This window comes from Panthera leo, chromosome D3 (assembly GCF_018350215.1).
Source record: "Panthera leo isolate Ple1 chromosome D3, P.leo_Ple1_pat1.1, whole genome shotgun sequence".
NCBI lineage: Eukaryota > Metazoa > Chordata > Mammalia > Carnivora > Felidae > Panthera > Panthera leo.
In genome coordinates, this window is record NC_056690.1 from 41,304,735 (window position 1) to 41,318,119 (window position 13,385).

At 35.6% G+C, this 13,385-nt stretch overlaps 1 protein-coding gene across 2 annotated transcripts in view; it reads right to left on the bottom strand.

The window, feature by feature from the left end:
• Positions 1 to 13,385, bottom strand: part of SMCHD1 (structural maintenance of chromosomes flexible hinge domain containing 1) — a 167,728-nt gene that overhangs the window by 23,875 nt on the left and 130,468 nt on the right. For both annotated transcript variants that reach the window (XR_006195121.1, XM_042909996.1), the window contains exon 45: positions 7,129 to 7,300. Coding sequence is in view for 1 of the 2 variants with exons in the window: in XM_042909996.1 (XP_042765930.1) it covers positions 7,129 to 7,300 (172 nt within the window). In the remaining variant the exon portion in view is untranslated. The remainder of the gene's footprint in view (positions 1 to 7,128; positions 7,301 to 13,385) is intronic.

Consider the following 13,385-nt stretch of genomic DNA (forward strand, 5'->3'; position numbering starts at 1 on the left):
TTAATTCTGTTTATAAATGATTTGTGAGTCTTTGTATGTTGTCTTAAACTTTCAATTATCTAGGGAATCCACTGATGAAATTTTATTGTGAAAACAGCAAAATACTTAAAAAAAAAATTACTTCATATAAAGGGAACAAAGCTCAAAATACAATGCATTCATTTATGTATGAAACATATCAAAGAAATATATAGATTGTTTCAATGTACCCTGAGGAATGACCATGTAAGCAGTTACTAAAAATAATATAAAGGAATTGAAAGTATATGTGAATGGCTGGTATTAGGCAAATATTTAAAGCCTGCTTAGAAGGCAAAAGCAACTTTTTTACTACTAGAAGATTTAAGCAGGTAGACGGGCATGTAGACTTTACTAAATAATATTTAGGTCTCCTCCAACTTTTATGTTCTATATGATTCTAAGAACTTCATTGGCAAAAACCTGATCAGCACTTATGACTGGGTGAGAAAAAAAACAGAACCTCTGTTTTGATTTGCTCCAAAATAATCTACCTGGAGAGAGGAGAACAGAGCAAGTTGTGAGATAAGAGGGTTATGAATGAAATAAGAGTGACTAGATGATAGGTCCGTGGAAGTTCATTGTTACTGCTCTATTTATTTTCGTAATAGAACAAAATGTCCTTGCCCTGAAAACCACAGCACTTAAATAATCTTGGTCACTACTTCTAAAAACATTAAGAATGGTTTTACTTAAAATGACAACAAAATAAATGGACAGCAGTAACTGAGAGGTTAAATATGAGACTAAATTAAATATGATATAACAATGTCTAAGCTGGCCAGACATAGAATACATATGTCTGTATGTTGGCTTCTACAATGTCCACAGTTATTAATACTTTTTTAAGAGGTATTTCTACTTATGAGATCTCTATAAAAAACGTGAAATAATACAGAAAAGTTCAGAAAAAAAATCAGTAGGTGTATCATCTTACCTTTTTCTTGTTTTTCATTCCACGAAGTTTGCATGTTTAATTATCATGTATGATATTTGCATTTGTATGTTCTAACCATTTTCCTTTTAACATTTTATCAGGCATTTCCCAGATTCTAAATTCAATTAAAGCATTTAACATTTCTAATATTTAGCTTGAAAAAATGTGCTATTTTTAATATTCACCTGAGGGAAAGAAAAGCCTTGGGTATATGTGGGATGGTTTATGTAAGCATATTCCCTAGAAGATCATTTACTGCTTCAAAGAACTTCAGTATTAAGAACAATTAGAACCTTTTCTAATTATAAAAGTGACACACAGATCTGGAAAAATATATAGAAAAGGATAGTGGAAAAGAAAATCATCTTAATTATGTAATCCAGAAATAAACCAATATTCTTTCTATTCTTTCACTTCGCTGTGAAAATGAAAACAAATACTGTTCTGAACTTGGGAAAGTTATCTAACCTTTTTGAGCCTCTACATTCTCATCTATCCAATGAAAGCAGCAGTAAATGAAATCATTCCAGTGACAAGCTTAACAAAGGATCCAATATCTAAGTAAGCCTTCAAATATTAACTATTATTATTCCACTGAAAATTGCTGATTTATATTATCTATCCATTTTCCTATAATCTTTCCTTTTTTTTAAAGTTTGTCTTAAAAATTTTTTTAATGTTTATTTTTGAGACAGAGAGACAGCATGAGTGGGGGAAGGGCAGAGAGAGACAGACAGAGAGACAGACACAGAATCCGAAGCAGGCTCCAGGCTCTGAGCTGTCAGCACACAGCCCGATGCGGGTCTCGAACTCATCAATTGAGAGATCGTGACCTGAGCCGAAGTTGGATGCTCAACCAGCTGAGCCACCCAGGCACCCCTAAAGGTTGTTTTTAATAATAGGGCTATCATACCTTTTTCTAGCATATGTTGCAATCCCCCCCTCCAAGTTTATCATTTGCCTTTCTGTTTTCTCCAGTGATTTAAAATTTTCTGCAAACTTAAAAAAAAAAAATAACTATAGGGCACGTGGGTGGCTCAGTCAGTTAAGCAACATTCTTGATTTCGGCTCAGATCATGATCTCATGGTTCGTGGGTTCAAGCCCTGCTCTGCAGTGACAGAGCCTGCTTGGAATTCTGTGTCCCTTCCTCACTTGTGGGTGCGCACACTCTTTCTCTCTCAAAATAAATAAACTTAAAAAAAATTTTTTTTAATTAACTGAGAAATACTTTCTCATTTCTTTCAGTACTTCTATAACAAATCCCTTCTAATTTCAGATAGGGTCATCAAGGAAGTTCTTTCTGAAGGTGTAACATTAGGGTACAGACTGGTAAGAAAGAAGCCAACCATGCGCGTATCTGGGGCAAAATCACTGTAGGTAAAGGGAACATTAAACTACTTCTTTCCATATTAAGCTCTTATTTCTATTTAACTGTGCCAAGAACTTCCTGAACACATTTCAAGAGTGGTAATACTAGGTTTGTTATTAATTTCGTAAGATGACCTGGGTATTTCTCCATGTTTATATTCTGCAACAATTTATATTTAAAATTTACTTAAAAAAAAAACCCTATAGGATGAACTTTCTGAATACTTCTTCAGGTAATGGTCTATGTAAATTTTCTGTCTTATTTAATTCAATTTTGCTCATCTGCAGTTTGCTAGAATTTAGTCCATTTTATTTGGAGATGCTAAATGTATTTATAATATAGAAACCTAAGCTTCTCTTTGTCTAAATAGATGCTCTGACCCAATATTCCTCTTGTATCTGTTCTTGCCCAAGACCATCTCTAGGAATTACATATTCAGTACAAGATTTTTTTTTTTAATTCATTTGGTTGTACTTGTTTCTTGAAATGTATTTTTTTTCCTGTCATTTGACTTGAATATTTTCTTTCTCATTTAACAATAAAAGCATTCAGCCTGTAGATTTGATCTATATGTGATGTTGGCTATCTTCATGTCTCCTCAGTCTAATTCATAACACTTAAACTTTATCTTTTTTGATGAAATACTGATTTCTAAATGTACACTCTCTGGGGTAGTTACTGTGGGAGAAAAGGAATGGTTACTTTTAGAGTTCTATTACCTTACGCCACAAAACGTACCCTAAGTAAAATTTGCTTTTTTAACATTTGTAGTCTCACTGTAGCTGAGTAGCAATTTGATCCACTGAAAGTATGACCAATTTTTGTGACATAGTCTATAAATATCTAAGAAGATACTGGTAATGCAACTTATTAGGTGGTAATTTCTTATTTTTTTGACTAATAATTTGTCATGTAATAATGGCTCCTCAAAATGTTTCTATCTTTATTGTTAACAGTTTAAAAATTTTGGTTCTGTATTTATTGTATCAAGTTTATTAAGTTTTGTACCTCTAGTATAGAATACATCTTTTATGAAAATCAATTTATCTTTGTCCTTTTAGTGTCTTTGCCTTAAGGTTAACTTTGGCATCAATAATACCTGTTATTGGGGACTTCTATTCAACGTTTACATGACATTTTTTTTTTTTATTTCCCTCCCCCTCCCCCTACATGACATTTTTGTTAATTCTTTAATTTTACCTTATATTTTGTTAGATTTCTTATAAAGAACATAAAGCAGTGTCATAGACACAGCCTTTACATAACAGATTCCTGTTTTACAGTTTACTAATCATGTGGCACTGTGTTTGTCATTTAAATTTTCTCAAGTTTCTCTTTACTCACTTCCTCTACCTTTATTATAACTTCTTCATATATATTAAGCACCCAACAAATGACAATTTTTATATATCCTGGGATTAGATTTTTAAAATCTAAGTGTCTTTGCTTTTTAATGAAAAAAATTCATGTACTTACATGTTATTCAAGATCTCATTTTTAATCACTTTATTTTATAACATGTAAGTACCTATTTTTTATGTTTTATGCTGATTTTACTTGCTCTTATCTCTTATCAAATACTGTGATGCAAAACACTGTGAGGGAAAATTACTTAGAAGACAAACACTCTGCTTTTCATGGTGCTAGTAGGAGAAAATTTTTGTGGTGATGGTCTAGTTCAAAATTGCTTTTTCTCTGTGAATCTCTCAAAGCTCTGTTTGTTCTATCTGATCTGATCAGCTAACTATGGCCAGCTGATTAAGGAGGGAATATCTCTCTCCTAGGAGTTTTAGAGTCTGAGTTATGTTTTTTGGGGTTTTGTTTTGTTTTGAAGTAGGCTCCATGCCCAATGTGGGGCTCCAACTCACGACCCTGAGGTCAAGCATCGCATGCTCTACTGACTGAGCCAGCCAGGTACCTCCCTGAGTCATGTTAAAAAATGCAAACTGAGGTCTGGGCGCAAGGAACTCAAGGATGCTGAATGTCAGAGTCATCCTTGATTTTGTCTTGGCTGTTTCCAATCTCCTCTGAATCCGTGATTTCTTCCAATTTCCTTCCAGTATATTCTTGTTTGTTTAAAGTGGTCATGGCTGATTACTATTGGTTACAACCAAAAGTATCTTATATGAATAATCTTAAATTATCTTATTTCATTTTTTAAACCGTTTAATGAGTTCTTACTGCTGAATCATTAGTCTGCAGGTGGAGTGTATTTTTGAAGATATTTAACAAGAAGGGTATGTAACATATTTTTGAAATCCTTGCATTATCTGTTAACTTTACATATTTGACAGCCCAACAAGGGCACAACAATCTTGAATTAAATGCTTTTTTCCCAAAGATCTAGATAATGCTTTATGCTGTTATACTGACATTAAGATGCCCATGTAAACTGAAAACTGTCGGTACCACACCTGTGCATTTTTAAAGTTCCACAGGTAATTCTTTCTGGCTTGGGAACCACTGCCATAAACTGTAGTGCTAGAGTGATATGAGTTGAGACTTTTTATGTTGATTCATTGGCCCTGACTGACCTGTTTTTTCTGATGTTTTTCTTTTAAGTTTATTTACCTTTATTTTTGAGAGAGATAGAGAGCAGAAGCAGGGGAGGGGCAGAGAGAGCGGGAGACACAGAATCCAAAACAGGCTTTAGGCTCTGGGCTGTCAGTGCACAGCCCGACGTGGGGATCAAATCTACGAACCATGATATCACGACCTGAGCTGAAGTCGGACGCTTAACTGACTGAGCCAACCAGGTGCCCCTCTGATTTTTAAAATCAGTTTATTTAGATGTTCACTTATTGTCTACAGAGACTATTTTTGCACACATTCACTGCCACCATACACAGAAGTATGACTCTTTGTATCATATACAATTTTAATTTTCTGTATGATGTTTTGACATCTTAAAAAACCTTTCTGGCTTGGTAAAGACTTCCCCCTATGGAGCTAGACAATTCTTAGATAGCAAAAGGCCCAGCATGCTTTGATATGCAAACTAACCAATCCAGAGTCAAACCTCTTCTATCTAGTATGTGCACCCCAGGAAGCAGTATTCCTTTGCCTTAATCATTTCAGGGCCAGGTACCAGGCAACCAGCTAGAGACCATACCTATAGCCCAAAGCCCACTGAAATTACTCAAACTAGTCAACCCTAAGCTATTTTCACCCTGTCATGCCTTGCCTTTCCTGTGGAAAGCCTCATCAAGGCTGCAACCTAAGCATTCTCCTGGCTCTTGTCTTCTGCCTCCTCACCACCCTTATGTTTTTTCCATATTTTTCCATGGCCTTAAGTGATGTTGTATGCCTCCTGTCTCTAGGACCTGTGAGTATAATACACTTTGTTTTCCCAAGCCTCTCCTGTGTCTCCTCTTATATACCTGCACCTGACTGACCATCTCATAAAAGAACACAAGACAACCTTCTTCCCACCATCTTTTCCAACTATTATTTTAAATATTGCTAGTGGCTGAAATATTAATCCCAGTCTGAACACTATCCAAGTTCCTCAACAGTAGAATAAAGAAATAAACTACAGTATATTTACACAATGGACTACTATCCTGGCATGAAAAGGAACAACTATATACACAGTGTTGAATGAACAAAGCCAGACACACAAAAAAGTATGCACTGTATGATTCCATTTATATAAGGTATGAAAACAGTTGTGCAATTTTAAGTCAAGGTACTTGTTACCTTTCGAGAGGGGGTTAGGCAGTGACTGGAGTGCATGAGAGACTTTCTGTGATGTGACAATGTTTTATTCCTTAATACAGGGGCAGTGCTCATTTTGTGAAAATCTATCAAGCTGTGTTTATCAAGTGTGCACTTTTCTATATGTATAATATACTTTAATAAAAGTTAACAAGAAAACATGGTATATAGATACAAGAGAATATTACTCAGCTTAAAAAGAAAGGAAATTCTGACACATGCTACAACATGGATGCACCTGGGAGCCATTAAGCTAAGTAAATAAGCCAGTCACAAAAGGACAAGTACTGTATGATTCCACTTTTATGAGGCCTTACAGTAGTCAGATTCACAGACAGAAACCCTGGTAGTTGCCATGCGCATGGGGGAAGGGAAAGTGAGACATTGCTGTTCAAATACACAGAGTTTCAGTTTTGCAAAATAAAAAGATTTCTGGAAATTGGTTGCACAGCAATGTGAATGTACTTAACACTACTGAACCACACAATAATGGTCAAGATGGTATTATATAATGTGTATTCTACCATAATTTACTATATTTTTTAAAGCTAATAATGACAGCACACTACTTTCTTGCTGCAAAAGTAGATACCCAAGCATATTAGAACTATATAAAAGTAAGAGCAAACAGGCTCTAAGGCAACAGCCTATAGGGGACTCCAGTAAAGTATACACACTTCAAAGTACAGATGTAGAGGCAATTATATCAGCTGCCTAGAAACAAGGGGACAGGCCTGCAGAAGGGAAAATGGGGGAGGAAGGTCACATGTCATACATTCTCAGGTTCTTAATTGTAATCGAGATAGTTACCAATTTTAATATAAAAAGAAGCATGATGATTAGATGAAATACTAATTTATTCAATAAGGACAGTATTTTCTTGATTTCAAAACAAGAGGAATGAAAATGAAGGAAAACCTACCTTCTATGTAATTCAAAACTACCTGATATAAGATAGTTGAAGGTACTAGACAAAAACATTATATTCAGATTTTTACTGGTTCACTTTTCATGTCAGAGTATTAGTACACAAGCCTCAAAGGATCGAAATCAAATGAGAAATTTTTAAGTACTTATTCAACCTACCTATTTGTTCTCCTAAGACCAGGCATTGTTTTGGTATTGGAGCTCCAAATACCATTCCCCGAAGTTTATCCATTGGAGGAGCTTTATTCTGAAGGCCCCCAAACTTTCCGTTACTTCGAATGCGATCTCCATCTCTGGTGAGCAGTGTAGGGCAGTGTGTAATTTTAACAACCTATTGTAAGCAAATGAATATTAATTAGTGAGCCTATAAAATGTATCTCAATTGTTCTAATAAACAGGAAATCACTTAAGGGTTCTGAGATTAGAAATGACATGATCACGCTAGTATTTTCACAAAATAAGTTAGTGAAGTATAAGATGAACTGGGGTAAAAACCCAGAGGCACTGAGATGAATTCGATTACTTCTCAAGTGTCAGCCTAAGCTGGAATAGTGACACAGCACATGGAAAAAGTGAAACTGATGGCTTGACTGATAAGAGGAAGGAAGAGAGGGGGACAAGCCAGAGAGCCACTTGCTTCTGAAAGCCACGGCAGTACCAGGGCAGCATCACTAGCTCTGTTTTCTTCTGTTAGATAGAAGTTTTCCAGATGACCAAAGGATACCAAGAGCATGACACCAAAGACTACAGACAGAAAAGCACAGGGTTGAATCATTAGAGGACAAAACTGTAATTTCAACTATGGGAAGAAAAAGAGCTAGTAATGTCAGAGTTGGGAGGACTAGAATTATGTAGTAAAGCCAAGTCATGGAATGGAAGTAGGAAGGGTTAGTGAAGAATTCTAATGCTTCAGAGAAGTCAGAATAAAAGAAAGACACTGGGTTTAGTATTTCATGATTTTTAAAAATGTTTTTTCACAAAAGGTCTAGAAAACAGACAAAAAAATAAAATGAAAAATGAGAGAAGTGGAATTCAGGTAATGTCTTTTCACTACTCAAAATGTTACCACACACCACACACCACTTTGAATGTTGGGAGAGCTATGTAGAAAGGTCCTCTTGTACTAATCTGTTCTGGACAGCCATTCTCAAAGGAAATGTAACAAGTATTACAAAGCTTAATGTTTTGCATGAGTCAGCAATTCCACTTTTAAGAATTTATTCTGAAGAAAAATCACAGATGTGAACAATGTGCACTAAAACATTGTTTTAATAAAAGATATGAAACTTGCATGTCTCAACAAGTTACATAAATTATGGTACATACACACAGTGAAATAAAATGCATACTTTAAAAAAATGACTGAAGAACACAATTTAACAATATGTAAAAATGCCTAATTCAATCTAATATTGGGGTTAAAGAGTCTCTGAATTATAAAAATAAAATATTAAATAAAATTTGATTTTTTTAAAAATGAAAAATAGCAACAAATGAAAAACGTAATATAAAATCATGACTAGTATTTATTCTTTCAATATAATTCTATGGGTACTTTACAAATGTTTTCCCACTGAGGTGGATACTTTTTAAAAAATTTAAATGCAGGGTTGTGTCTGGGTAGCTCAGTCAGGTAAGCATCTGACTTTGGCTCAGGTTATGATCTCATGGTTTGTGGGTTCGAGCCCCGCACTGTTAGTGCAGAGCCCGCCTGGGATTCTTTCTTCTCTCTCTGTCCATCCCCAGCTTGTGCATGCATGCAAGCTCTCTCTCAAAATAAATAAATAAATAAAAATAATAAATAAATAACTTAAAAAAAAATTAAATGTAGGGGTGCCTGGCTCAGTAGAGCATGCAACTCTTGATCTCTGGGTTTTAAGTCTGAGCCCCACACTGGGTGTAGAAATTAACACTAAAAAATCTCAAAAAAAATTTAAACGCACTAAGAAGAAAATCTGTGGAAAACTCTGGTAAAATAAATCTTTTTGTTTTACTACAAACAGGCACAACTTTCTTAGTTTTGGTTTGAATTTGCAGATTTCTTTTTTTTTTTTTTTTTTAAGTTTTATTTATTTATTTTGAGACAGAGTGTGAGAGCAGGGGAGGGGCAGAGAGAGAATCCCAAGTAGGCCCCATAATGTCAGCGTGGAGCCCCACATGGGGCTTGATCCCACAAACTCCGAGATCATGACCCGAGCCTAAATGAAGAGTCGGATGCTTAACCAAGTCACCCAAGCATCCCTGGATTTATGTTTTATTTAAGTGAACATTAAAAATACAAACTGTATTCATGTACTATCCATTTATCAGGATTCATGCAATGTTTTTAAGGATTTGATATCATCTTAAATAACACACACACCCAAATTTATTTACAGACTTGTCCATTCTCATCAGTAGAATGACAATATGAGTTTATAAGCCTCCAGGAAAAAGGACAGTTTGGCTCCCTTTCACAACAGTTCTGCAAATACTACTTTCATGGACAGTTTCAACTCTTAAAGTATCCTTCAATCTTATGGTTCTACCCCCTAAACACTGAATTTGGACAAAAAAGATAATGACACCTTTTGCCAATTCAGTGAATGAGCAAAAGCCGTATAGCTCTGGGAAATTACCTGCCCTGGGGACTAGGAAGGGGTGAATAAAAACAAGGGGTTGACTCTGTAGAAATGGCATATAGCATTCAGGAAGAGAAAACAGTGACAAACTACCGAAAACAATGTTACAAAGGGATGCCATAAATGCCTTTTCTCATAAGAGCTTTAGAACAGTACTTAACTGGTGGAATTATAAGACTTGATTCAAAACTTTGGAAGCAAAGCAATCAGTATTTGCTATACTAGTTATGAGGAACCTAAAAATTTTTCAGCCATTAGATTCTTCAAATATTGCCTTATGATCTTTTTCTCCCTCCACTCTGGCACTGTAATTAGACTTTTTTTTTTTTTTTTTTTTTTTTAGATTTTCTCATTCTGTCCTGCATGACTCTCAACTTCCTCCTCCTCCTCTTACAGTCATTCCTTCCCCATAGGCTGCAGTCTGGACAATTTTTCTGACCTATTTTCCGATTCACTAATTCTCTATTATACTGTTTAACCTTCCCAGTATTTCATGTTTATGTGTATTTTCTAGTTTTAGAAGCTCGTTTGATTTTCTCAAGTCAACTTGCTCTTTTCTTATTTTTGACACTTTTCTTGAATTGTATTAAACATATTTAAGAAAAATATTTGCTTTTACGTTCACTATGGAAATTATTTCAGGTTTGAGATAAAGGTGAATTCTTCCAGAGACAATCTGTTTCCTCCAAACAGATATCTAAGGACACTACCAGTCCAGCACCATGTCAAATCAAATGTTTACCTTGAGATTTTTCAGACCACCCAAGTATTATGAATACAGGTTGCAAACAGACAGAGGCCAATTTATTTATATTGATGAATTCTCAGGAAAATGGTTTGATTTTGTTTTTTTCCCTTTTCCACCTATTGCCAAGGTTCAAAAGAGGTAATTTTCTTGCAGTCTCCAGAGGCACTTGGAGTTGAGATCAAAGTGACAGTTTTTTCTGTTCAACTTACACTAAGGTTTAGCCCTTTGGGGGATCCAGTTTATTGGGAAAGGGATCTTTTATCATATTCCCCACTCTGGTTAAAGCCCTGGGTTTTGTCTCTTACCCTCTGAGTCTCTCAAAGGAATGAAAAATAATGCTCTAGTTCAATTACTTTGACAAATGTAATTTGTAGCACAGGCAAATCCTGGCTTTAGAGTTCTGTTTATCTGAGTTCCACCTTCACTTAGAAATCCTACTTTCTTGACAGTTCATACCTTACAATATATAACCTACGTAGCCAGAAACAGCCTTTTAGTTTATCCTTGCAGGAATTTCCTCTGAGTTGTCTCTGATAGCCCTCAGTGCCTAGCACTGTGCCTGGTGGTATGCTGGAGTCAGTGTTTATCAAGTCAAGAGAGCAAACTCTCCTGAGCGTCTCATTCAGTGGCTACACATAGGCCACTGGAAATCAGCCATGATGGAGGATTTACACCTTGGGCAAAAGCTACAAACCAGGGTCCTATCACCCCACTCACCAGAGAGCCAGCTGTTCAACATTTAATAGCATCCACTATGTCTCATACACATTGTCTAAATACTGACTGAACTAGAATCTTCCAGTTACTATCCAATTTGTTACTTCTATTCTCACTAGTAAGATTCCATGTTGTCATGACATTTAATGGGTATGACTTCTACTCTATAATTTAGGATATATACACATTCTAACCACTACCAGAATATAGTACCTTCTCCATCCACAAGTGTTCGCTGGTACAATATGTTACAAGTCATTATTGGGCTCCCATGGAAACATTCATCAATATGCCAAATACTACTCCCCAATTAGTTGCGTAATTTTCAGTAATCTCACTAACTCAGCTCTCCTAAATCAGAGTACATTTATTATTTCTTCTTAACTGGGTGCAAAGAAAAACTTCTCGGTTCTAGTTCTGCCATAAGTGGATGTGATTTGGTACACATCCATTATTTTTCCTGAGCTTAAGAAGAGCCCTTTGAAAATCCATCCTTCAGAGATTTCTCATTTAGAAAGTGGAAGCATATCATCTCTAAGGTACCCATGATTCTAGAATACACTATTTGTAGATACTGGCTAGTATTTTAAACTGGCCTCTGTTTTCTCTTACATAATTGCAAATATTCTTACTCATTTTCAGTTATAGTAATCTGAGAGCCTATAAGGTTTTCATACATGTTTACTACCTGGTATTTCCGAACTCCTAACACTATACTTACTAAACTTAATACTTCTTTTGTATCAAAGAATTCAAGACCTCTCTGGATCTCAGATACAGACAGAACTTTCCTTTACTGGAATTTTACCATATTCCAGGCTCTTAGCTTAATGCTTTATGTGTATTATTTTATTCAATCTCTGGAAGTGCCCTTTGAAAAGCCATCCTTCAGAGATTTCCTTTTTTATAAGTAAAACTTAAAAGTAATATAGAAGTGATAATCCTTAGCACATCCAACAGTAGACAACATATTCTTTCAGTTTGTTTAAAGTAACACAAGAATATTTTTAAATTAACTAAAACATTTTTTGAGTATAGTTGACACACATTACATTAGTTTCAAGCCACAACATAGTGATTCGACATCTCTATATGTTATGCTGTGCTAACCGTAAGTGTAGCTACCGTCTGTCATCACAGATCGCTATCACAGAACAGACTAAATTCCCTATGATGTCTTTTAATCCCACAGTTTATTCATTCCATAACTGGAAGTCTGTATCTCCCACTCCTCTCTACTCATTTTTCCCTTCCCCTCACCACCATAAGCTTATTCTTTAAGACAGTAACATCTTACACATAATTTTGCAACTTTTCAACAAAATATATTTTATACATCTTCATTGTTAGGAGAAGGAAATTTATTATATTCTTTTTAACAGCAACATATACTCTACTGTATACATTACTATAATGGAATTGCCCAATTTTAAATGATGGACATTTAAGACTGTTTCCAAAGTTTCCCGTTTTAAATTCTTTTAATACCCTAATAGATATTCTTGTACACATCTTCATATACTTGTGGGAGTGTGTCTGTAAGATAAATTATTTTAACACTTTGTGATGGTATAAAGATGGCTGCAAATTCTTTGCCCCTTCTCCCATGGAGAAGGGAGAGTCTGTTCCTACCTCCCCCTTGGATCTGGGCTGGCCAGATTCTGAGCTATGAAATGTACGTTCTGAGGATGGGACTTAAGAGACCTACAGCTTCTGTCTTAACTGCTTGGAACACCCCTTCTTGGAACCCAGATGCCATTTGAAAAAACCCAAGCAGTCACAAGAAGAGACTCACATGAAAAGACCCACGTGTGTCAGCCTACAGCCCCAGCTGAGTGCCCAGCCAGCAGCCAGTATCAACTAGTCAGTATAAGTAGGAGATAAAGTAGGAACTAATTTCAAGGAAATTAATAATAATAAGGGAAATAAGAAAATAAAAATAATTTCAAGGAAATATTTCTAACCCTGGACATGCTAGGTGATTTTTCATCTCCAGCCTGCTCAGTAACCAAAATGTTCTTCAAAAAGAAATGAAGAACCTCAGAACAAAGATCAAACCCAGTGCCTCGCCAGTAAAATGTATCCTAAGGGTCAAAATGAAATCAAAGATGTCCCTTTGTTAAGACCTCAGATATAAGGCCCTGCTTCCTAGATTCTTAGGTAGACAAAAGGGTTTCTTAAAAAAAAAAAAATTTTTTTAAATAGGTCCACGTCCAGCATGGAGCCCAATGTGGGGCTTGAACTCACAACCCTGAGATCAAGACCTGAGCTGAGATTGAGAGTTGGATGGCTAACTGACTGAGCCACCCAGACACCCCTAAAAGTTCTTA